This window comes from Scyliorhinus torazame, chromosome 19 (assembly GCF_047496885.1).
Source record: "Scyliorhinus torazame isolate Kashiwa2021f chromosome 19, sScyTor2.1, whole genome shotgun sequence".
NCBI classification, from domain to species: domain Eukaryota; kingdom Metazoa; phylum Chordata; class Chondrichthyes; order Carcharhiniformes; family Scyliorhinidae; genus Scyliorhinus; species Scyliorhinus torazame.
The window spans coordinates 115,926,209-115,953,092 of record NC_092725.1 but is presented as its reverse complement, the minus strand read 5'-3'; the positions used below and the strand labels follow the sequence as shown (position 1 = coordinate 115,953,092).

Below are 26,884 nucleotides of genomic sequence, written 5' to 3'. Positions count from 1 at the left end.
GGGAAGGAGGATCGACCTTTAGGGTCGCGAGGCCGCACACAGTGAGGGGTGGTAAGGGTCCGCCGAATTTAAGGGTCAGGCTCTGGAGGTTGCACTGGAAGTCCAGGCCGAGGATAAGTGCAGTGCAGAGGTTAGGGAGGACGTAGAGGCGAAAGCCGTGGAACTCTACGCCTTGGACTGTGAGCGTGACCGTGCAGTACCCACGGATTGCTACGTGATGGGATCCGGAGGCCAGGGAGATACTTTGATTGGTAGGGTGTACCTTAAGGGAGCAGCGCCTTACCGTATTTGGGTGTACAACGTTCTCGGTGCTCCTGGAGTCCAGTAGGCAGGAGGTCACATGGCCGTTGACTTTCACGCTGGTGGATGCGTTGGTCAGATTATCTGGTCGATTGCCATGGAGTCCAGCCGTGGTTGATCGTCGGGTAGTGAGGCGGCCGTTGAGTTGAGGTCCTGGAAAGCCGTTGGTATCCATGTGCCGTGGGGTGGACAAGATGGTGGCGCACGGAGATCCTGGGGTTTACAAAATGGCGCGCCCATGGAACGCATGTTGCGGGAGTGGAGCAAGATGGCGGCGCCAATGAAATGCACGTGTTGTACGGGGGAGAAGATGGCAGCGCCCATTGGTAGCACATGGCCTGGGGAGGGGAGGAGGATGGCAGCGCCCATTGTCGGTGACCGGGGGGGGCGACCTCGGCCACTGAGCGGGCCTGGCACACCCCAGCGAAGTGGCCCTTCTTCCCGCAGGCCTTACAAAGGGCAGCACGGGCCGGGCAGCGTTGGCGGGGGTGTTTTTGCTGGCCGCAAAAATAGCATCGGGGCCCCCCGGAGATCACTTGCTGGCGCATAGCGCAGGCGTATTGGGTGGGTATCGCCCCTGCTGGGGCGACTGCCTGTGGGGCCCATGAAGTGTAGGAGGAGTGGGGGCGTAGGACTGGACATTGCGCAGTGCGACCGTCATGGAGAGCGCTAGTGTGTTAGTCTACCGTACAACCCCTAATATCAGAACACAGTGGTTTACCACACCCAGTATGCCATCAAAGATGTTCTCGCTTTTCTCTTTGAATCTGGGGTGTACTGAAATTGTCTGGACAGATTCTTTGGGGCAGCACGGTAGCATTGGGGCAGCACGGTAGCATTGGGGCAGCACGGTAGCATTGTGGATAGCACAATTGCTTCACAGCTCCAGGGTCCCAGGTTCGATTCCGGCTTGGGTCACTGTCTGTGCGGAGTCTGCACATTCTCCCCGTGTGTGCGTGGGTTTCTTCCGGGTGCTCCGGTGTTCCTCCCACAGTCCAAAGATGTGCAGATTAGGTGGATTGGCCATGATAAATTGAATTGCCCTTAGTGTCCAAAATTCCCCTTCGTGTTGGATGGGGTTACTGGGTTATGGGGATAGGGTGGAGGTGTTGACCATGGGTAGGGTGCTCTTTCCAAGAGCCGGTGCAGACTCGATGGGCTGAATGGCCTCCTTCTGCACTGTAAATTCTATGATAATCTATGAGATGCTTAAGTGTCCAATTCTGTAAAATAAAATAAAAACAGCTGAGTCAACTTTTAGTCTAATTTCTCTTTTTAAATCATAATGGACGGATGCCAAGTAAAATGAAGTAAACTGATCCATGACTTTATTCCTCAACAGCAGTAATGATTATATTGATATAATTAAATGAAACAGGTGTCATTGTTTGTTTGACTCATGTCTTGGGGTGTAAACTTCATTAAACTTAATAGGATGATATATAGCACAGGCAGCCCTGCCTGGAAAGATGCTCAGCAGGGTTGTTTACTGTCCTAAAGCTAGTTAGCCACATTTTAAATAGTTCCTTTTATAACTATCTGGCAGTTACAAATATTGGTCACGGAAATTTAGAAACAATAATGTTCCTCTGGTACAATTTAAAGAGATTTGAATCTGATATCAAAAATGGTTGCAACATTTCAGCAAAATCTCTAACCAGTAAATATGGAAAAAAACAAATGCACTTTTTGGGGGGAGATGTCGCTTTCATCAATTCTTTCTATTTTGACTCTATAAATAGTCAAGGAAAACGCAGATTCTTTGTAGGTCTTGAGTCATGTACACCATCCTAAATTATTCATCAAGTCCTGACAACAGGCATTGTGAAAAAGATCCTCAATTGAGCTGTTAATGGTCAAGAGAACCATGTACCAACTTGCTTATTATTTGGCACGTCACCTGGGATAAGGGAAGGTGGTGGTGGGTGGGGTGGGCGGGGGGGAGGGGGGGGACGTGTCTGGACAGGCTAGGCCTGTTACACCAGAGTTCATCGCTGAGCAGGTTATCATCATCCTCCATCCCTTGGACCAGATCCGGTGTTAAGGCCAACCTAGGGCCTGCACCCTGTAGTGCGGCAGGTGTATATCATGGAGGGGGTTGCAGGAGGGATATGATGTCTGTGACCATGGCCAGTCCCCCCCCCCCATACCTGAACCGCATCTTCAGGAGGCTGAAGCACCGCTCGCTCACGCTCCTGGTTGAAATGTGGCGTTGAGGCTACAAATGTGTTGCTCCTGCTCCTAAGTAATTTGTTGGTATGTGTGTAAGCAGACTTTCCAGAACCCATTGAGCTAGCATTGAAGCAACTTATCATCAATCCCAAGGAACTGTCTAAGAAGAAAGTCATTGGCTTAAGGCAATCTCTTTTCCCAATGTAATGACCAAGCTCAGCAAAATAGACAGGAATCACAAATCCTGCATCCCAGTAGCACAGTCAGCTATATTTTACACTGATGTGTCAAACTCTAAAGCACCTGGGCAAAGGACATGTTTGCCAATTCCTTTATTTCTAGATACAATACAAACCCACAAATTATTTATGAAATAAAAAGGCAAAACGCTGATCATGTGAGATGAAATCAAATGCTAATCCAACATATGTATACAGAACTCTAACATCTTTTTAAAAAATGCTGCCTAAATGTCCTGCCGAGTGATAATGGCATGAAGGATACCAGGGTCAGTTCTCAGCCTGGGTTAGGGAACAGTCTCACATAACCTCATTTATCAAGTGACCACTGTTGGGATATGTACATGCTGGATGTCCGGTGAATGTAGGATTTGTCTGATGCCCCACAAGCTGATAATCATCCTCTGACTTGACACAAAATATAGTCAATTGGGTGAAAGATGCCAAAACCCTTTCCTCTTCTTTTGATGGTAAATGTCACTGACCTTTAGTTTGTACAAAACTCAGCCCTCATTGGAGTTGAAGCGCCTGACGTCTCAGATCTAACCAGTTCCAACCAGAACTGGCTTTTTTTTTTGTTGTTGCTCCACTTGCCCTCAACAGTTTGCTTCCTGTTCAAGACTTTGCTGCTAATGCCTTATGAAAAGAACTTGTACTTCTTTGAAACAATATGTTCCAAACTGAACTTCTGCTTTCTGTACCTTGAGTCACCAGTGGCAGTTATTACTCTTTCGCGAGTCGGAGAAGCGTCTGAACGACAAGGATCTTGCACTATTTTCAGTTTGGCTCCTAGCAATGGCTGTTGGAGACCGATTATAAAAACTTGTGCATTGAACCAGTGTTTGGCAGCAGATGTGGATTAATACAGCCCCATAAGTAAAAGGTGCTGTGTATTACACACTGACTAGGTGCCGAAGTAGACTACTATGTCCTTTAAGCCTGCTTGACCATTCACTGAGCTCATGGCTGATGGTAACCTTTCACCCCTTGTTTATCAAATTCTATCTTTAAAAGGTTCACAGACAATGCTTCCACAGATATTTGAGAAAGGGAGTTTCAAAGACCCCCTACCCTCTGAGAGAAACAAAAATCCTCTCACCTCTGTCTTAAATGGGCAACCCCTTATTTTTAAATTGCGTGACAATTGATATTGCATGACATTTAGACTGCCGTGAGTAGCAGCATTGTAGTGCTTTCTCCCCCTTCGAGATAATGGGTGCTCTGGTGATCATGTGACTTTAACCAGTGAATGTCGACATAAAGTTTTGGTTCTTGATAGTACCATAGCAACGCTGAATTATATCCACAAGAGAAGGCCTAGCAGAGGCCTCCCTTCCTCAAAAGACCAACCCAGCCTCCCACCAGGACTAATTTCATATTGATAAGGCTAATCAAATTTGGAAATGGCAGGAAAATAAGCTCAAGTGTATTCAAGATAATTTTTGGGGGGGAGCAATATGTTATGGGGCCAACTAGGAACTGTGGTGTTCTTTGTGTTGCTTATTAAGGATGGCTGGCGTAGCGTTCCACAAAGACCACAGTATATCTTTTACTTAAAGCTATGATTTTATTTACACTACTAAACTGGGTTTCGATACTTACTCCATTTCAGAATACAGGATTGATCAACATCTAACTACACTCACCTACTTCTAATCTCACTCACTGGTATAACTTTAATCTAACCTTCTCACACTAACTGCTCTGATGACCTCGCTCTAGCTATCTCCTGCTTACTCCTCCGCTAAGGTCCAGCATCACTACTTTATATAGTGTGGCTCCCTCTAGTGGCTATTCATGGTACTACATTAACCCTTGTAATGCTGATAGTTATGATAATATCACAGGAATCAAACTATTTTGAATGTGTGATGAGATAGGTTCAATAAATGATCTCAAGATTAAGGATCCCCTCAGAAGTAGTGATCACAATATGATAGAGGGTGTGATTCTCGCAAAAGGGAACAAAGTCCCTTAGCGAGCGCATTCAGCCGTGTCTTTCCCGGCGCTCCAGTGCTGAGAAACACATGGCTATTCAATGGGACTCGCATTGCATAAAGGGCTTGAATGGGGAACGCACGGACGAGGCCGCACATAGCCCCATTTTGTACAGTGGGGAGCTCGGCTTTCCTGAACTCCCCAGTGCAGCGTAGTCCTAATCTCCGAGGCCCCTGAAATGATCCCCGACCTCCTTCTCCCCAGCCTGAAAGCACAATAGAAGTGTCCCCGCCTGCCCCTGCACCTTCCCAACTCTCACGACATGCCCCCCGGCCGGATCACACGCACACAAAAAATGCCAGCTTGGCGTCTTAGCAGTGCAACCTGGGTGTCAGCCTGGCACTGCCAGCTGGCATGGGCACTACCAGGTTGGCACAAGTGTACCAGGCTGGCACTGCCAGGTTACGCAGATGGCACCATCCTGCCCAAAATGCATGCAGCTGGGAGCCTCCGAACCCCTGGGGCTGTTCTGCCTGGACCCCGTTTGTAGGGAGCAGTGCTGAACAGCGCTCACCCACGGGGCGCGATTCTCCTACCCCCCGCCGGGGTCAGATGGCAGGACACGATTCACCACAGAGCGGAGAATTGGCGCCATTGGGGCCGGCGTGGCGCCGGTCGGGGTATGCGACGACTCTCCGGCCCGGATGGGCCAAGCGGCCGTCATCAAAAAGCCGAGTCCCGCTGGCACCGTTCTAACATCCTCTGAGCCGGCAGGACCTCAGAACTGAAGTTTCCGGGGGCGGCCTGTAGGGGGGAAGGGGGGTCTGACCCCACCCGGGGGGGGGGATCCGTAGTGGCCTGGCCCGCGATCGGGGCCCACCAATCGGCGGGCCAACCTCTCTGTTCCACGGCCTCCTTTCCTCCGCGCCGGCTCCTGTAGCCCTGCGTCATTTGACATCGGGGCTGGCGCGGGGAAGAAGCCCACTGCGCATGCGCGGACCCCGCAGCGCCAGGTTCAGGCCGGGATCGGCAACTGGTGCTAGCCCCCTGTGGACTGCAGAATGAGGTCCCGGAACGGGTGCCGACGCCGGAGTAAAATACTCCCGTTTTTACGTCGTCGTCGGCACTTAGCCGCCCGATGAGAGAATCCCGCCCAAGGTCTCTGAGGCAAAGGGGATGGATCCCAAAGCCTCAGGTACCTCGTGAATCTGCATATTACAGTGAAGCTTACTGCCTCCAATGTGGAGATTTGCCAGAAAGTGATCGCGCCCATCGCAACGTCTTACAAGGTTGAGTTGGATCTCGCGAAGCGTGCGAGCCGGGTAGATCCCAGGAGCGGGGTCTCCCGGCTTTCATCAGCCACAACAAGCTATCTTTCCGGTGCAGGGTGGCCATTGGATTGTGCTCAGAATTGAGAAAATTGGGACTGAAATATCAGTGTTAAACTTAAGGGGAATTACGAAGTTATGAGCATGGAATTGGCCAAAGTGGACTGGGAAGGCAATAGATAAGCAGTGGCAGACATTTAGGGAGGTAATTCATGACTCCCATCAAAAATACATCCCAATGAAGAGGAAGGACTCTACAGGGAAGAAGATCCTACGTTGGATAATCAACAAAGTTAAGGAGGGTATTAAGCTGAAAACGGAAACATATATGATGGTAAAGGTTAGTGGTAGGCCAGAAAAGTGGAATTGATTCAGAATGCAGTAAAGGTGAACTAAAAAATCAGGAAGGAGAAAATAAATAACGAGGGCAAGCTAGCGAGAAATATAAAAACAGACAAGTTTTTTAAAATACATTAAAATGAAGAGAGATGTAAACAAAAACATAGGACCCTGAAATATTAAACTGGTGAAGTAATTATGGGGAACAAAGAAATGGCAGAGGAGTTAAATAGATATTTTGCATAGGTCTTTACTGTAGAGATTACTACAAGCATCCCAGAAATAGTAAAAAAAAACATATGCAGGTGTCACACGGGGAGGAGGTGCACTGAACTGGAGCTCCTCAAAGACCGCATCGTTCGGTTGGAGCGGCAATTGGATGCACGTAGGAGCATACAGGTGGCGGAAAGCGTCATAGATAGCAGTTATATAAATGTGGTCACACCCAAGGTGCAGGCAGAGAAATGGGTGACCACCAGAAGGGGCAGGCAGTCAGTGCAGGAATTCCTTGTGGTTGTCCCCCTCTCGAACAGGTATACCCCTTTGGATACTGTCGGGGAGATAGCCTATCAGGGGAAAACAGCAGCAGCCAGAGCAGTGGCACCATGGCTGGCTCTGATGTTCAGAAGGGAGGGTCAAAGCGCAGAAGAGCAATAGTAATAGGGGACTCTATAGTCAGGGGCACAGATAGGCGCTTCTGTGGATGTGAAAGAGACTCCAGGATGGTATGTTGCCTCCCTGGTGCCAGGGTCCAGGATGTCTCCGAACGGGTGGAGGGCATCCTGAAGGGGGAGGGCAAACAGGCAGAGGTCGTTGTACACATTGGTACTAACGACATAGGCAGGAAGGGGCATGAGGTTCTGCAGCAGGAGTTCAGGGAGCTAGGCAGAAAGTTAAAAGACAGGACCTCTAGGGTTGTAATCTCGGGATTACTCCCTGTGCCACGTGCCAGTGAGGCTAGAAATAGGAAGGTAGAGCAGCTAAACACGTGGCTAAACAGCTGGTGTAGGAGGGAGGGTTTCCATTATCTGGACCACTGGGAGCTCTTCCGGTGCAGGTGTGACCTATATAAGAAGGACGGGTTGCATCTAAACTGGAGAGGCATAAATATCCTGGCCGTGAGGTTTGCTAGTGTCACATGGGAGGGTTTAACCTAGTATGGCAGGGGGGTGGGCACGGGAGCAATAGGTCAGAAGGTGAGAGCATTGAGGGAGAACTAGGGAATAGGGACAGTGTGGCTCTGAGGCAGAGCAGACAGGGAGAAGTTGCACACAGCGGGTCTGGTGGCCTGAAGTGCATTTGTTTTAATGCAAGAAGTATTACGGGTAAGGCAGATGAACTTAGAACTTGGATTAGTACTTGGAACTATGATGCTGTTGCCATTACAGAGACCTGGTTGAGAGAAGGGCAGGATTGGCAGCTAAACGTTCCAGGATTTAGATGTTTCAGGCGGGATAGAGGGGGATGTAAAAGTGGAGGCGGAGTTGCGCTACTGGTTAGGGAGGATATCACAGCTGTACTACGGGAGGACACCTCAGAGGGCAGTGAGGCTATATGGGTAGAGATCAGGAATAAGAAGGGTGCAGTCACAATGTTGGGGGTTTACTACAGGCCTCCCAACAGCCAGCGGGAGATAGAGGAGCAGATAGGTAGATAGATTTTGGAAAAGAGTAAAAACAACAGGGTTGTGGTGATGGGAGACTTCAACTTCCCCAATATTGACTGGGACTCACTTAGTGCCAGGGGCTTAGACGGGGCAGAGTTTGTAAGGAGCATCCAGGAGGGCTTCTTAAAACAATATATAGACAGTCCAACTAGGGAAGGGACGGTACTGGACCTGGTATTGGGGAATGAGCCCGGCCAGGTGGTAGAAGTTTCAGTAGGGGAGCATTTCGGGAACAGTGACCACAATTCAGTAAGTTTTAAAGTGCTGGTGGACAAGGATAAGAGTGGTCCTAGGGTGAATGTGCTAAATTGGGGGAAGACTAATTATAACAATATTAGGCGGGAACTGAAGAACTTAGATTGGGGGCGGATGTTTGAGGGCAAATCAACATCTGACATGTGGGAGGCTTTCAAGTGTCGTTGAAAGGAATTCAGGACCGGCATGTTCCTATGAGGAAGAAGGATAAATACGGCAATTTTCGGGAACGTTGGATAACTAGAGAGATTGTAGGCCTCGTCAAAAAGGAAAAGGAGGCATTTGTTAGGGCTAAAAGGCTGGGAACAGCCGAAGCCTGTGTGGAATATAAGGAAGGTAGGAAGGAACTTAAGCAAGGAGTCAGGAGGGCTCGAAGGGGTCACGAAAAGTCATTGGCAAATAGGGCTAAAGAAAATCCCAAGGCTTTTTACACGTACATAAAAAGCAAGAGGGTAGCCAGGGAAAGGGTTGGCCCACTGAAGGATAGGCAAGGGAATCTATGTGCGGAGCCAGAGGAAATGGGCGAGGTACTAAATGAATACTTTGCATCAGTATTCACCAAAGAGAAGGAATTGGTAGATGTTGAGTCTGGAGAAGGGTATGTAGATAGCCTGGGTCACATTGAGATCCAAAAAGACGAGGTGTTGGGCGTCTTAAAAAATATTAAGATAGATAAGTCCCCAGGGCCTGATGGGATCTACCCCAGAATACTGAAGGAGGCTGGAGAGGAAATTGCTGAGGCCTTGACAGAAATCTTTGGATCCTCACTGACTTCAGGTGATGTCTCGGAGGACTGGAGAATAGCCAATATTATTCCTCTGTTTAAGAAGGGTAGCAAGGATAATCCAGGGAACTACAGGCCGGTGAGCCTTACTTCAGTGGTAGGGAAATTACTGGAGAGAATTCTTCGAGACAGGATCTACTCCCATTTGGAAGCAAATGGACATATTAGTGAGAGGCAGCATGGTTTTGTGAAGGGGAGGTCGTGTCTCACTAACTTGATAGAGTTTTTCGAGGAGGTCACAAAGATGATTGATGCAGGTAGGGCAGTGGATGTTGTCTATATGGACTTCAGTAAGGCCTTTGACAAGGTCCCTCATGGTAGACTAATACAAAAGGTGAAGTCACACGGGATCAGGGGTGAGCTGGCAAGGTGGATACAGAACTGGCTAGGTCATAGAAGGCAGAGAGTAGCAATGGAAGGATGCTTTTCTAATTGGAGGGCTGTGACCAGTGGTGTTCCGCAGGGATCAGTGCTGGGACCTTTGCTGTTTGTAGTATATGTAAATGATTTGGAGGAAAATGTAACTGGTCTGATTAGTAAGTTTGCAGACGACACAAAGGTTAGTGGAATTGCGGATAGCGATGAGGACTGTCAGAGGATACAGCAGGATTTAGATTGTTTGGAGACTTGGGCGGAGAGATGGCAGATGGAGTTTGATCCGAACAAATGCGAGGTAATGCATTTTGGAAGGTCTAATGCAGGTAGGGAATATACAGTGAATGGTAGAACCCTCAAGAGTATTGAAAGTCAGAGAGATCTAGGAGTACAGGTCCACAGGTCACTGAAAGGGGCAACACAGGTGGAGAAGGTAGTCAAGAAGGCATACGGCATGCTTGCCTTCATTGGCCGGGGCATTGAGTATAAGAATTGGCAAGTCATGTTGCAGCTGTATAGAACCTTAGTTAGGCCACACTTGGAGTATAGTGTTCAATTCTGGTCGCTACACTACCAGAAGGATGTGGAGGCTTTACAGAGGGTGCAGAAGAGATTTACCAGAATGTTGCCTGGTATGGAGGGCATTAGCTATGAGGAGCGATTGAATAAACTCGGTTTGTTCTCACTGGAACGACGGAGGTTGAGGGGCGACCTGATAGAGGTCTATAAAATTATGAGGGGTATAGACAGAGTGGATAGTCAGAGGCTTTTCCCCAGGGTAGAGGGGTCAATTACTAGGGGGCATAGGTTTAAGGTGAGAGGTACAAGGTTTAGAGTAGATGTACGAGGCAAGTTTTTTACACAGAGGGTAGTGAGTGCCTGGAACTCGCTACCGGGGGAGGTGGTGGAAGCAGGGACGATGGTGACATTTAAGGGGCATCTTGACAAATACATGAATAGGATGGGAATAGAGGGATACGGACCCAGGAAGTGTAGAAAATTGTAGTTTAGTCGGGCAGCATGGTCGGCACAGGCTTGGAGGGCCGAAGGGCCTGTTCCTGTACTGTATATTTCTTTGTTCTTTGTTCTTTGAAACATATATGATGGTAAAGGTTAGTGGTAGGCCAGAAAAGTGGAATTGATTCAGAATGCAGTAAAGGTGAACTAAAAAAAATCAGGAAGGAGAAAATAAATAACGAGGGCAAGCTAGCGAGAAATATAAAAACAGACAAGTTTTTTAAAAGTACATTAAAATGAAGAGAGACGTAAACAAAAACTGTCGAAGTAATTATGGGGAACAAAGAAATGGCAGAGGAGTTGAATAGATATTTTGCTTCCGTCTTTACTGTAGAGGTTACTACAAGCATCCCAGAAATAGTAAAAAAACATATGCGGGAGGAATTAAATAGAGACAGCCACCACCACCAGAGAATTCTAATGGGGTTAAAGGCTCACAGATGTCCTGGACCTGGATCTTAAAGGATCACAGCGATCATGGATGCATTCATTGGTAGTCATTTTCCAAAAATCCTTGTTGGATTCTGGAACTGTGCCAAAGGATTGGAAAACTGCCAGTGTTCTAAAAGGCAAGGAGGCAGGAAAAATGCAGGAAACTACATGCCAGTTAGTCTAACTTCAGTTATTGGGGAAAATATTAGAATCAATTGTTAAGGAAAAAATAGTGACAGTGGAAATTCACAATCTGATCAAAAAGAGTCAGCATGCTTTCATGAGGGGAAATTATGTCTGACTCACGAGTTCTTTGAGTAGATAGAGGAGAACCAGTCAGCATTGTATATTTGGATTTTCAAAAGACATTTGATAAGGTGCCACACAAAAGGCTCCCATGCAAAATAGGAGTTCATTGAGTTGGAGGGAATATTCTGACATGGATAGGGGATTTACCAGCTAACAGGAAGCAGCGAGTAGCGATAAGGGAGTCTTTCTCAGGTTGGAGGACAGTAAACAGTGGAGTGCCACAGGAATCAGTGGTGGGACAGCAGTTCTTCGCAATATATATTAATGATTTGGAGAAAGGAACAGCGTGTACTGTGGACAGATTGGCAGATATTACAAAGGTGGGAGGGAAGGCAAATTGTAAGGAGAAAATAAATAATTTACAGAGGGAGATTAATACGTTAAGTGGGCAGAAAGAAGACGGGAGGACCAGCAAACCATGTCCACATGTTCTGGGCATGTCCAAAGCTGAGGGGATTTTGGCAGGGGTTTGCTGATGTCATGTCCACGGTATTAAAACAAGGGTGGCATTGAGTCCAGAGGTGGCGATTTTCGGGGTGTCGCAGGATCCGGGAATCCAGGAGGAGAAAGAGGCAGACGTTTTGGCCTTCGCTTCCCTGGTAGCCCGGAGGCGGATATTACTAGCATGCAGGGACTCAAAGCCCCCGAAGTCGGAGAGCTGGCTATCGGACATGACTGGCTTTCTCTGCCTGGAGAAAATTAAGTTCGCCATGTTAGGGTTCGCCCGGAGGTGGTAACCATTCATCGACTTCTTCGCAGATAATTAATCGTCAGCAGAGGGTGGGGGGAGGGGGGGTTAGGTTAGCGTAGATTAGGGGGTTAATTGGGGGGAGATTTTAATACGGTGTTGGAACCAGGGCTGGATAGGTCGAAGTCCAGGACTGGAAGGAGGCCGGCAGCAGCCATGGTACTTAAAGATTTTATGGAGCAGATGGGAGGTGTAGACCCGTGGAGATTTAGCAGACCTAGGAGTAAGGAGTTCTCGTTTTTCTCCTATGTCCATAAAGTCTATTCGCGAATAGACTTTTTTGTGCTGGGAAGGGCGTTGATCCCGAAGGTGAGGGGAACGGAGTATACGGCTATAGCCATTTCGGATCACACTCCACACTGGGTAGACTTGGAGATAGGGGAGGAAACAGGAGGGCGCCCACCCTGGAGAATGGACATGGGACTAATGGCAGATGAGGGGGTGTGTCTAAGGGTGAGGGGGTGCATTGAAAAGTACTTGGAACTCAATGATAATGGGGAGGTCCAGGTGGGAGTGGTCTGGGAGGCGTTGAAGGCGGTGGTTAGAGGGGAGCTGATATCAATAAGGGCACATAAAGGGAAGCAGGAGAGTAAGGAACGGGAGCGGTTGCTGCAAGAACTTTTGAGGGTGGACAGACAATATGCGGAAGCACCGGAGGAGGGACTGTACAGGGAAAGGCAAAGGCTACATGTAGAATTTGACTTGCTGACTACGGGCACTGCAGAGGCACAATGGAGGAAGGCACAGGGTGTACAGTACGAATATGGGGAGAAGGCGAGCAGGTTGCTGGCACACCAATTGAGGAAAAGGGGAGCAGCGAGGGAAATAGGGGGAGTGAGGGATGAGGAAGGAGAGATGGAGCGGGGAGCGGAGAGAGTGAATGGAGTGTTCAAGACATTTTATAAAAAGTTATATGAAGCTCAACCCCCGGATGGGAGGGAGAGAATGATGGGCTTCTTGGATCGGCTGGAATTTCCCAAGGTGGAAGAGCAGGAAAGGGTGGGACTGGGAGCACAGATCGAGGTAGAAGAAGTGGTGAAAGGAATTAGGAGCATGCAGGCGGGAAAGGCCCCGGGACCGGATGGATTCCCAGTCGAATTCTATAGAAAATATGTGGACTTGCTAGCCCCGGTATTGACGAGGACCTTTAATGAGCAAAGGAAAGGGGACAACTGCCCCCGACTATGTCTGAAGCAACGATATCGCTTCTCTTAAAGAAGGAAAAGGACCCGCTACAATGCGGGTCCTATAGACCTATTTCCCTCCTAAATGTAGATGCCAAGATCCTGGCCAAGGTAATGGCAATGAGAATAGAGGAATGTGTCCCGGGGGTGGTCCACGAGGACCAAACTGGGTTTGTGAAGGGGAGACAGCTGAACACGAATATACGGAGGCTGTTAGGGGTAATGATGATGGCCCCACCAGAGGGGGAAACGGAGATAGTAGTGGCGATGGATGCCGAGAAAGCATTTGATAGAGTGGAGTGGGATTATTTGTGGGAGGTGTTGAGGAGATTTGGTTTTGGAGAGGGGTATGTTAGATGGGTGCAGCTGTTGTATAGGGCCCCAATGGCGAGCGTGGTCACGAATGGACGGGGATCTGCATATTTTCGGCTCCATAGAGGGACAAGGCAGGGATGCCCTCTGTCCCCATTATTGTTTGCACTGGCGATTGAGCCCCTGGCGATAGCGTTGAGGGGTTCCAAGAAGTGGAGGGGAGTACTTAGAGGAGGAGAAGAACACCGGGTATCTTTGTATGCGGACGATTTGCTACTATACGTGGCAGACCCGGCGGAGGGGATGCCAGAAATAATGCAGATACTTGGGGAGTTCGGGGATTTTTCAGGGTATAAATTGAACATGGGGAAAAGTGAGTTGTTTGTGGTGCATCCAGGGGAGCAGAGTAGAGAAATAGAGGACCTACCGTTGAGGAAGGTAACAAGGGACTTTCGTTACCTGGGGATCCAGATAGCCAAGAATTGGGGCACATTGCATAGATTAAATTTAACGCGGTTGGTGGAACAAATGGAGGAGGATTTCAAGAGATGGGATATGGTATCCCTGTCACTGGCAGGGAGGGTGCAGGCGGTTAAGATGGTGGTCCTCCCGAGATTCCTCTTTGTATTTCAGTGCCTCCCGGTGGTGATCACGAAGGCTTTTTTTAAAAGGATTGAAAAGAGCATCATGGGTTTTGTGTGGGCCGGGAAGACCCCGAGAGTGAGGAAGGGATTCTTACAGCGTAACAGGGATAGGGGGGGGCTGGCACTACCGAGCCTAAGTGAGTATTATTGGGCCGCTAATATTTCAATGGTGAGTAAGTGGATGGGAGAGGAGGAGGGAGCGGCGTGGAAGAGATTAGAGAGGGCGTCCTGTAGGGGGACTAGCCTACAGGCTATGGTGACAGCCCCATTGCCGTTCTCACCGAGGAACTACACCACAAGCCCGGTGGTGGTGGCTACACTGAAGATTTGGGGACAGTGGAGACGGCATAGGGGAAAGACTGGAGCCTTGGGGGGTCCCCGATAAGAAACAACCATAGGTTTGCCCCGGGGGGAATGGATGGGGGATATGGAATGTGGCAAAGAGCAGGAATAACGCAACTGAAAGATCTGTTTGTGGATGAGAAGTTCGCGAGTCTGGGAGCGCTGACCGAGAAATATGGGTTGCCCCAAGGGAATGCATTCAGGTATATGCAACTGAGGGCTTTTGCGAGGCAACAGGTGAGGGAATTCCCGCAGCTCCCGACACAAGAGGTGCAGGACAGAGTGATCTCAAAGACATGGGTGGGGGATGGTAAGGTGTCAGATATATATAGGGAAATGAGGGACGAAGAGGAGACTATGGTAGATGAACTAAAAGGGAAATGGGAAGAAGAGCTGGGGGAGGAGATCGAGGAGGGGCTGTGGGCAGATGCCCTGAGCAGGGTAAACTCGTCGTCCTCGTGTGCCAGGCTAAGCCTGATTCAGTTTAAGGTATTACACAGGGCGCATATGACTGGAGCACGGCTCAGTAAATTTTTTGGGGTGGAGGATAGGTGTGCGAGGTGCTCGAGAAGCCCAGCGAATCATACCCATATGTTTTGGTCATGCCCGACACTACAGGGGTTTTGGATGGGGGTGACAAAGGTGCTTTCAAAAGTAGTAGGGGTCCGGGTCGAACCAAGCTGGGGGTTGGCTATATTTGGGGTTGCACAAGAGCCGGGAGTGCAGGAGGCGAGAGAGGCCGATGTTTTGGCCTTTGCGTCCCTAGTAGTCCGGCGCAGGATATTGCTCATGTGGAAAGAAGCCAAGCCCCCGGGGGTGGAGACCTGGATAAATGACATGGCGGGGTTTATAAAGCTAGAGCGGATTCAGTTCGTCCTAAGGGGGTCGGCTCAAGGGTTCACCAGGCGGTGGCAACCGTTCGTCGAATACCTCGCAGAAAGATAGATGGAATGGAAAAAAGAAGGCAGCAGCAGCAGCCCAGAATCGGGGGGGGGGGGGGGGGGGGGGGCGGGAAGGGGGGGGGGGTGTAGGAGGAACCAGAAGGACTCTCACGGTTGTTAATATATACTGTATAATATGTATAGGTCGTTGCTACAGTTAATTATATATTGGACTGTTAAATTATATTTTTGGAGAGTGTTACTTGTGATAAGGCAGTTGCCAATTAGGGTTAGTTTTCATTTTTGTTATTTATTATTGATTCATTCATTTTTTGTTTATAAAATAGGTCATTGTTATTTGTGTTGTTATAATATTGTGTAAAGGATGCACAATGTACTGTGTTGGTTGACCAAAAATTTTCAATAAAATATTTACAAAAAAAAAAAAGATTAGGGGGTTAATTAATGGTGGGACCTGTGGGGGAGGGAGGCGGTATTTGCACTATGTTTATATTTTCATGTACATTGTTTATATTGCTGCTGTTACAATGCCAAAAGCATACCTCAATAAAATGTTTATTAAAAAAAAAATGAGTGGGCAGAAAATTGACAAATGGAATTCAATGTGAGAAAATGTGAGGTGGTTCATATTGGAAGAAAGAATGAGAAGGCGGATTATTACTTAAATGGAGAGAGACTGCAGAAAGCTGTAGCACAAAGGGACTTGCGGGTCCTTGTTCGTGAAACCTAAAAAGCTAGCATAACTGCAGAAGGTAATGGAAGGCAAATGGAATGCTGACCTTTATTTCAAGGGGGCTGGAGTATTAAAGTAAGGAGATGTTGCTGCAACTACGCATGGTATTAGTGAGGCCACATTCCGACTGCTGTGTACAGTTTTGGTCCCCTTATTTAAGGAAAGATATATTATCACTGGATGCAGTACAGAGGAGGTTCACTAGGATGATCCCAGGTATGGAGAGACTGCCATGTGAGGAAAATCTGTACAACTTGGAATGAGGTGATATGATTGAAACAAATAGGCCGGGATTTTCCGACATCCCGGCCAAGTGTTGACGGCAGCGTCCAAACCGGCGTGAGCGACTCTGGCGTCAACGGGCCTCCAGGCTAGGCATGCATAAGAACTAGGAGCAGGAGTAGGCCATCTGGCCCCTCAAGCCTGCTCCGCCATTCAATGAGATCTTGGCTGATCTGTTGTGGACTCAGCTCCACTTTCTGGACCGAATACCATAACCCTTAATCCCTTTATTCTTCAAAAAACTATCTATCTTTATCTTAAAAACATTTACTGAAGGAGCCACTACTGCTTCACTGGGCAAGGAATTCCATAGATTCACAACCCTTTAGGTGAAGAAGTTCCTCCTAAACTCAGTCCTAAATCTACTTCCCCTTATTTTGAGGCTATGCCCCCTAGTTCTGCTTTTACCCGCCAGTGGAAACAACCTGCCCGCATCTATCCTATCTATTCCCTTCATAATTTTATATGTTTCTATAAGATCGCCCCTCATCCTTCTAAATTCCAATGAGTACAGTCCCAGTCTACTCAACCTCTCCTCGTAATCCAACCCCTTCAGCTCTGGAATTAAGCTAGTGAATCTCCTCTGCACACCCACCAGTGCCAGTATGTCCTTTCTCAAGTAAGGAGACCAAAACTGAACACAATACTCCAGGTGTGGCCTCACTAACACCTTATACAATTGCAGCATAACCTCCCTAGTCTTAAACTCCATCCCTCGAGCAATGAAGGACAAAATTCCATTCGCCTTCTTAATCACCTGTTGCATCTGTAAACCAACTTTTTGCGACTCATGCACTAGCACATCCAGGTCTCTCTGCACAGCAGCATGTTTTAATATTTTAGCATTTAAATAATAATCCCTTTTTCTGTTATTCCTACTAAAATGAATAACCTCACATTTGTCAACATTGTATTCCATCTGCCAGACCCTAGCCCATTCACTTAGCCTATCCAAATCCCTCTGTAGACTTCCAGTATCCTCTGCACTTTTTGCTTTACCACTCATCTTAGTGTAATCTGCAAACTTGGACACATTGCCCTTGGTCCCCAACTCCAAATCATCTACGTAAATTGTGAACAATTGTGGGCCCAACACTGATCCCTGAGGGACACCACTAGCTACTGATTGCCAACCAGAGAAACACCCATTAATCCCCACTCTTTGCTTTCTTTAATTAACCAATCCTCTATCCATGCTGCTACTGTCCCCTTAATGCCATGCATCTTTATCTTATGCAGCAACCTTTTGTGTGGCACCTTGTCAAAGACTTTCTGGAAATCCAGATATACCACATCCATTGGCTCCCCGTTATCTACTGCACTGGTAATGTCCTCAACAAATTCCACTTAAATTAGTTAGGCACGACCTGCCCTTTATGAACCCATGCTGCGTCTGCCCAATGGGACAATTTCCATCCAGATGCCTCGCTATTTCTTCCTTGATGATAGATTCCAGCATCTTCCCTACTACCGAAGTTAAGCTCACTGGCCTATAATTACCCGCTTTCTGCCTACCTCCTTTTTTAAACAGTGGTGTCACGTTTGCTAATTTCCAATCCGCCGGGACCACCCCAGAGTCTAGTGAATTTTGGTAAATTATCACTAGTGCATTTGCAATATCCCGAGCCATCTCTTTTAGCACTCTGGGATGCATTCCATTAGGGCCAGGAGACTTGTCTACCTTTAGCCCCATTAGCTTGCCCATCACTACCTCCTCAGTGATAATAATCCTCTCAAGGGCCTCACCTGTCATAGCCTCATTTCTATCAGTCACTGGCATGTTATTTGTGTCTTCCACTGTGAAGACCGACCCAAAAAACCTGTTCAGTTTCTCAGCCAATTCCTCATCTCCTATTATTAAATCTCCCTTCTCACCCTCAAAAGGACCAATATTTACCTTAGCCACTCTTTTTTGTTCTATATATTTGTAGAAACTTTTACTATCTGTTTTTATATTCTGAGCAAGTTTACTCTCATAATCTATTTTACTCTTCTTTATAGCTTTTTTAGTAGCTTTCTGTTGCCCCCTAAAGATTTCCCAGTCCTCTAGTCTCCCACTAATCTTTGCCACTTTGTATGCTTTTACCTTCAATTTGATACTCTCCCTTATTTCCTTAGGTATCCACGGTTGATTTTCCCTCTTTCTACCGTCCTTCCTAGCAGTTAGCACGGCACTGGAGTGGTGTCCGCTGCTCCGGCACTCAAAAGCCAGCGCGTCATGGCCGGCGCAGGTCGGCGCATGCGCACCATGCCCAGCGGGGGTCCGCGCATGCATGTGGGTTGCCGTATCCATACCAGCCCCCGGGCAATATGGCGGAGCCCTACAAGGGCCCGGCATGGAGGAACATAGGCCGCCCCCGGAATTAGCCCGCCCGCTGATCGGTAGGTCCCGATCGCGGACCTGGCCACCGTGGAGAGCCCCCCCCCCCCCGGAGTCGGAGCCCCCCGCCCCCCCCACCAGGGTTGCCCCCTCAGCCAGAACTTCGAGGTCCCGCCGGGTAGGATCACATGTAACCCACGCCGGCAGGACTCGGCGGGCACTCGGCCCATCGAGGCACGGAGAAACGCCGGGGGGGGGCTGCTTTCAAAGGCCCCTGACCGGCGCGGCTGCGACTCCGGCGGCCGGAGAATCGGCAGCGGCGTCTAAGCAGCGTGGCACTATTCTCACGCCCCCCCGGCAATTCTCGTACCCGGCGCGGGGTCGCAGAATCCCGGCCATAGTGGGATTCTCCGTCGGCATGATCCTCCGCCCCCCAGCGCACCCATGCCTACCCATTTCCCGATGGCGTGGGGATGCTCACAGTGGGAGACCACATTGGTCGATTGCGGGACGCAGAATCCCGCTGCTGGCAGGGGTGCGCTGCACCAGAAAATGGGGCTGGCGGGACGGAGAATCCCACCCATAAGATTCTGAGGGGGGTTAGGCAGGGTAAATGGTGGGAGGATATTTCCACTCATGGGAGAGTGTAGGACCAGAGGGCACAGTCACAGGATAAGGGAATGCTCATTTAAGATAGATTTGAGAAAGAATTTCTTTTCTCAAAGAGTGGTAAACCTTTGGAATTCTTCACACGGGAAGCTGTGGGGGCCAAGTCCTTGAACATTTATCGGTAGGGGATTTAATCGGTAGGGGTATTTATCGGTAGGGACAGCACGGTAGCATAATTGTGGTTAGCACAATTGCTTCACAGCTCCAGGGTCTCAGGTTCGATTCCCGGATTGGGTCACTACCTGTGTGGAGTCTGCACGTTCTTCCCGTGTGTGCGTGGGTTTCCTCCGGGTGCTCCGGTTTCCTCCCACAGTCCAAAGATGTGCAGGTTAGGTGGATTGGCCCTGATAAATTGCCTTTAGTGTTGGGTGGGGTTACTGGGTTATGGGGATAGGGTGAAGGTGTTGACCTTGGGTAGGGTGCTCTTTCCAAGAGCCGGTGCAGACTCGATGGGCTGAATGGCCTCCTTCTGCACTGTAAATTCTATGATAAATGATAAAGGTTACAGAGATAAGGCAGGGGTGGACGTAGTGAATGTTAGATCAGTCCTGATCTTATTGAAGAGCTGAATGACCTCACCCTACTCCTATTCCTGTTTGTTATTGTCTTAATAAGTGTAGGCCTTGCCACCACTCTGCCTTCTAGAAGCCTCTCCACCCCTTCAGGAATTGTTGCTGAGAATATAAATGACACCAAAGTGTGTTCACTGATTCAATTGGTGCATTTTAAATTTTCCTTTTGGTATTGGTACTTTCACTGTACTCAATTGGTTGTTTCATTTTCAATGTTCTGGTCACATGATTTGCATATATCCTGCTGCTTCAGTTCTGATCAGCCTCTGCCATATCATATTGAGTCAAACAGCACAATGTGACTGCAAAATGTTGACATCTAATTAATGTTCACATGTCTGACTGATAAATGTAGGCAAGTAAAAATAGGATCCTGCGGCTAGTGTGCACCTGCTTGTCACACTTTAGGCAGTGCACCTTAGCTGTCATACTTTAAATAAAAATATGCATCTCCTTTTTCCCTAATTGCTATAAATTTCATATTAAGAAAAGCAAAATCACAACAGACGAGAATGGTCCTTCGTTATCCAATATGGAGGAATAAAAATCACAGAATGGTTAAAGCACAGGAAACCATTCGGACTGTCACCACTGTACTGGCGCTCTGAAGAAGCAATTTATCGAGTACCACTCCCTGGTCTTCATCCAGTAATAATAATCGCTTATTGTCGCAAGTAGGCTTCATTGAAGCTACTGTGAAAAGCCCCTAGTCGCCACATTCCGGTGCCTGTTCGGGGAGGCTGGTACGGGAATTGAACCCGAGCTGTTGGCATTGTTCTGCATTACAAGCCAGCTGTTTAGCCCACTGTGCTAAACTAGCCATGCACATTCTTTTCTTTTTCAGATAACAATCCCATATTCCCTTTTGAAAGCTTCAGTTGACCTGTGTCCACCACAATTTCTCCAGCAGTGCATTCCAGATCCTAACCACTCACTGCAAAATAAAAATAAAAATCCCTTCTTCTCCATGGGGAACAGTCCCAGCTGTAACTGAAGTTCCTCATCCCTGAAACCATTCTCATGAATCTTTTGTGGATCCCCTCTCATGCCTTCACATCCTTCCTAAAGTTTTGTGCCCAGAACTGGATGCAATACTCTAGTTAGAACGTAGAACATACAGTGCAGAAGGAGGCCATTCAGCCCATCATGTCTGCACCGACCCACTTAAGCCCTCACTTCCACCCTATCCCCATAACCCAATAACCCCTCCTAACCTTTTTTGTCACTAAGGGCAATTTATCATGGCCAATCCACCTAACCTGCACGTCATAGATGTCATAGAATTTACAGTGCAGAAGGAGGCCATTCGGCCCATCGAGTCTGCGCCGGCTCCTGGAAAGAGCACCCTTCCCAAGCCCACACCCCCAACCTATCCCCATAACCCAGTAACCCCACCCAACCCAATCCAACGTCTTTGGACTGTGGGAGGAAATCGGAGCACCCGGAGGAAACCCAGGCAGACACGGGGAGAATGTGCAGACTCCGCACAGACAGTGACCCAGCAGGGAATAAAACCTGGGACTCAAGGCCAAACCACAGGTTCAACGTAACTTCTTTGCTCTTGTACTCTGCCTTTATTGATAAGTCCCATGATATGCTTTATAGACCACTCTGAAAAACAGCCATTCACCACTACACTTTATATCTTTGTTACAACTATCCCTTTTATTCCACGAGTTCTAAGTTTGCTTAAATGTCTGTTGAGCAATATTTCATCCAATGCCTTTTGTAAGTCTACATACACCACATCAAGAACATTGCCCTCATCAACCTTCTTGAAGAATCTTATCATGTCACCTCTTGCTCTTAATTTTTTGAGTGAAAAGATCCTCAGCCTGCTCAGTATTTCCTGATGTGTACAACCTCTTAGTTTTGGTATTATTCCAATTAATCTTTCTTGCACCTTTTCCAGTGGCCCTATATTCTTTTTCTAATTTGTAAACTTCATGGTGCTCCAAGTGTAGTTGAACCAAGGTTCCAAACAAGCTTAAGATAACTTCTCTGCTTTTCAATTCTATCCCTTTAGAAATGAACCCCACAGTTTGTGTCATAACTTGACCACAAAAAGGTAGTTGAAATACATTGTTAATAAAGTTAATAAATAAAGTTAATCTTTAATACATTAAAAAAAATGAAATTCAAAACTCAAAAATGGGAACAGCAGGGGTGGCACGTGGCACAGTGGTTAGCATTGCTGCCTATGGCGCTGAGGACCCAGGTTTGAATCCCGGCCCTGGGTCACTGTCCGTGTGAAGTTTGCACATTCTCCCCGTGTCTGCGTGGGTTTCACCCCCACAACCCAAAGATGTGCAGGTAGGTGGATTGGCCACGCTAAATTGCCCCTTAATTGGATCAAAAAATAATTGGGTACGCTAAATTATTTTTTTTTTAAAATGGGAACAGCATGGCGCAATGGTTAGCACTGCTCCATCACGGCGCTAAGGAACCGGGTTTGATCCTGGCTCCGGGTCACTGTATGTGTGGAGTTTGTGTATTCTCCCCATTTCTGCGTGCGTATCACCCCCACAAAACAATGATGTGCAAGATAGGTGGATTGGCCACACTATACTTTGGAACAAAAAGAGTTGGGTACTTTAAATTTATTTTTTTTAAATGGGAGCAGCTAGCTCATCGTCAAAATAACAGTAACGGAATAGAATTAGAACTTACTGTTAAATGTGAATATACGTGGATAACAACTAATGATGTTACAGCACTTACTGATGACATCAGCAATGGATTTAAATTGGAAATTGTATAATAATAAAACTCTAGAACATTTCTCCCCCCCCCATTAAATTAAATCCCTCTAAAGACAAGCAAGCTAATGCCTTAATTATCCTAAACTCTTAAGGGATATAGGGCAAAGGCAGATATGTGGATTTAAGGTGCATATCAGTCATGATCTCATTGAATAGCAGGACAGGCTCAAGGGGCTAAATGGCCTATTCTTGTTCCTATGTACTATGTTCTTTGAATCACCCTATGTCACTGTGGTGATATGCATCACTGTAACTACACAAGGGGTTAATGTAAATACACTAAGACCAAGTAAACACTGGAGGGAGCACCAGAGACATCATGACATGCATACATTCAGCTAATGAACACCTCGAATAGGACACGACCAATGGGCAGTCAAGACACCCAGAGGTGACACTACCACAAGGGGGCAACCCATATAAAAGGACTGGGCACACATGCTCTTTTTCTTTTCCACAGGCGACACTCAGAGAGAAGGACGGGGCAGATCGGAAGCATCACACCCACTGCATGGCTTAGAGCAGACTGGTTAGTTAGACGGAGTTACTATAGCAAGATTAGCAGGAGAGTCGAACTCAAGTAGGAGAATTGTTAACTGTTCAATAAATGTGTTAACCCTATCTCCAAGACTGAACCTTCCTTTGTCAGAGCATACATCAAGGAAGCAGCTTATGCTACATGAAGAAGCATAACACAACAGTCACCATTTTACTAAGTAATTCCTCCCTGTATCTCAAATGGTGCATTGGAGAAAAAAAACAATTAAGACAGTGGGTGAGATTGATAGGGCATTGTTAAGAGGGACATGGACAGGATATAGGTCCAGAAACCCATGAGTCACCTTGACCATGTCCTCTCCAACCTCATTAACATAATTTTCCACATTACAATTGTCATCCTTGCTCCTTTCTCCTGAGGGAATGATAAAATTTATTGTTGTCTTCTTGCCTACTTTGTGCTGCTTTACCGCCTAATCTGAAAAGAAAATCCTGACTTCTTTGTAGAAACTTCGGAAATTTTAAGAGTTTAAAAATAAATTTCCACCATTTTTATTGTTGCTGATAGTAATGTGCTGTCTCGCGGCACGGTGGTTAGCACTACTGTCTAAGGCGCTGAGGGCCTGGGTTCAATCCCGGCCCCAGGTCACTGTGGGAAGTTTGCACATTCTCCCCATGTCTGAGTGGGTTTCACCCCACAACCCAAAGATGTGCAGGTTTGGTGGATTGGCCATGCTAAATTGCCCCATAATTGGAATAAAAAAATCAGATACTCTAAATTTACTTAAAAAAAAGAAAATAACGAGCTGGACTCTCGCATTCATAACAAAATGTACCCATACCAGAAAGCAAACCAGAACCTTCAGTGATTTAAATGTCAGCTATATTGAGGTGTAGTTGAATTGAAACAAAACTGTGATCTAATACAGGTGGTGGGCAGAGAAATGTTGCTCCAATTGATCGAACATCTGGTTAAAATGTATAAACACGATGCCACTATAACAAGGTTAATAAACAATGCTCGGATTCACATCATGCCATCCATGAACCCAGATGGATTTGAAATCACTCAACATGAAGAAAGAAGCTGCACCTACTCTATTGGCAGGTAAGAAAAAAATGTCAACCGTTCTATGTAGCTGGATGGTGCAATGTATTGAAAGTTGCATTGTGCATTTTGTCCACTTAAGGCTACCACACACACATGTACCAGCGCAGGGAGTCGAGAGGGAGGATCATATCCCGTACCAGCCTCCCCAAACAGGCGCCGGAATGTGGCGACTAGGGGCTTTTCACAGTAACTTCATTTGAAGCCTACTTGTGACAATAAGTGATTTTCATTCATTTTCATTTCATTCATATTCCAGGTTTCAACAGCATGTGCAGCAGTAATGCTTTTTAGCGAATCTCGCTGTTTCTTCCCAAGAATTTCATAATTGTGTTAAGGGCATGGCTGATGGTAAATAGCAAGTTGTTCAGGTCCCTGAAGGAAAACTTGGGCTGGATATCTGCGATCCCAGTTCGCCCTGCTACCGCTACTAGCAAGAACGAAGAATTTGGCACTCAGCCAAATCTCCATTCATTGCAGCAGGACTGGAGAATCCTGACGGCGTGATAGAACGGCAAATTCTGCCTCTTGAAATAATTACTCTCAACTGTGTTTGCAATTTGTGTAGTATCAGGCGAGGTTTGAAATTCAGAAAGCATGGGCGCAATTTACTGGCTTTGTCACTCCCGACTGGTGGCGCGACGAGACGGTTGAATCTTGGGAGAGGCCTTCCCATAGGACCCACCATGCCAGTGCTCTCTGGAAATTACAGTGCCAAGGGGCACTGTCAAGATGCCAGGGGGCAAAACACAAGCATGTCCCTCCACCCCCGGGTCTTCAGGCACCTCTGCGTCCCCGACATCATCACGACTATTTTTCGCCTCTGAAAATCAGCAGTGTATTGCCCTGGTGTGAAATCACGCCGCTGGGGGGTGGGGTGGGGTGGGGGGGGGGGGGGGGGGGGCTGCGATGCAGACACAGACATTACAGCATCAACTCTTTAATAATATGTTAAAATATTATGATGTTTATAAATAAGGTTCACTCCTTTTCTGAGTGTGAACCTGTTCACGTCACTGACGTGGGGTGGAGTGGGTTGGGGAATATCTCAAACTGGCCATTACCAGACTTGCAGCCATTACATGATATGCGTCCACAGCTAGTGGGGCGGCTAGATCACGGCCTTTGGGTCTTATCCATACAAGCCATCGAGAAACCTAAGGACGAGAGACCAAATAGAATTTGCATTGATATACCGTCACCAAACCAAGCCGTACAGCGAGAAAGACATTTGACACTTGTGATTAATGACATCATAGAGAAAATGAATGGTCCTAAACACCTCACTAAACTTGACCTCAATGTAGGCCACCATTATATCGAGCTTGCAGAAGAATTGAGGTATCTGAAAGTATTCTCTACTCATATTGGACTTGTATAATAAAAGAGGCTCTGGCGTGAGTTGAGCAGGTGAGGTATTTCGGACATGATTCAATCTGCACTTGAAGGAACGCTGAAAATCAGTCATGACATTCTCATTTACTGCTGCACTGAAAGTGAACTCGTAACATGCTTACGTACATACGTTGAATGTCTTAGAAAAATATAACCTCACCTTGAACAAAGACAAATGCTCAGCGCTAAAGCAGTATCACCTGATCCAAGGCAAGATTGAAGCAATTGCAAATGCTGTGGATACTATAATCGTGTACTGTGGTCGGTTCATTCCTGATCTCGCTTTGCTATCCGCCCCACTATGCGATTTGAAAAGATTACCAAGTGGGAGTGAACCAAATCTCACAAACAAGCTGCACATATCAAACTGTGATTGACAGCAAGTTGCACAAATTCCCATTTTAGCCCAGAGAAATTGTCGCAGCCGGTCATGTTGGCAGTTATCATGCAGAAAGACAAGGCAGGCAATCCATCAGTCATGATGATGAATGTGTTGTCAATATAGCACATGAAAGAGAATCCTTTGGTGGGGGGGGGCTAATGTATTCCTGGCGTTGAGCACAAATCAACCAGTGCTTGCCGTGCCCAGCGAGCGCAGTGTCAAATCTTCGTGATCTGCTCAAGATGTCTGAATTACCTCCAGGACAATGAATTGAAGTTAGTGTCCATTTCACAGATTTTCACTCTGCGAACATCTCCTTCTTGACACTGACTACAGCGGATTTTCAGTTGTGAAGGTAGTTTTGTCAATGGCAACAAAAGCAGTCATCCTAAAGCTTGACCAGACTTTGCTTTGTTTGGAATTCCTCATGCAGCGAGAAGAGACAATGGACCCCCATTCAACAGCGATGAGTTCAGCAATTTTGTGAACTATCTGGGTTTAACTCATCAAAAAGTCGCACCCAATTGGCTATGAGCTAATGGAGAAATGCAGAAATTTGTATGTACTTTGAAAAAAGTTGAGGTGTACAGCAACAACTGTGCAAGTCAAGGAAGCGATAACTGCATCACTCTCTTCACAAATACAGTGACCCCCTCACACAGCTGGGGAAAAACCTCCAGCTCGCCTCACTTTTGCACACCTGTGCGCACCTAACTTCTTGAGCAATGCTATGGAGCTAATGATCAAGATGGACGTGAACGTAACCAAGACCAGAAGGATCAAATGAGCGAAACATAAAATTCAGAGTTGCACCTCTTAAAACGAGGAGATAAAATGTTTGTGAAATATTTTTTTTAAAGAAATTTAGAGAACTCAA

The 26,884-nt window shown here is 47.2% G+C and overlaps 1 protein-coding gene and 1 long non-coding RNA gene across 4 annotated transcripts in view; one reads left to right on the top strand and one right to left on the bottom strand.

Moving 5' to 3' along the window:
- The window catches only part of LOC140396446 (uncharacterized), a 94,230-nt gene that overhangs the window by 3,650 nt on the left and 63,696 nt on the right, over window positions 1-26,884 (bottom strand). For both annotated transcript variants that reach the window (XR_011936539.1, XR_011936540.1), the window contains exon 2: window positions 284-1,523. This is a non-coding gene — a long non-coding RNA (uncharacterized lncRNA). The remainder of the gene's footprint in view (window positions 1-283; window positions 1,524-26,884) is intronic.
- LOC140396445 (carboxypeptidase M-like) overlaps window positions 1-26,884 on the top strand; it is an 88,555-nt gene that overhangs the window by 22,026 nt on the left and 39,645 nt on the right. For both annotated transcript variants that reach the window (XM_072485081.1, XM_072485079.1), the window contains exon 4: window positions 24,052-24,230. In XM_072485081.1, the coding sequence (XP_072341182.1) occupies window positions 24,052-24,230 (179 nt within the window). The remainder of the gene's footprint in view (window positions 1-24,051; window positions 24,231-26,884) is intronic.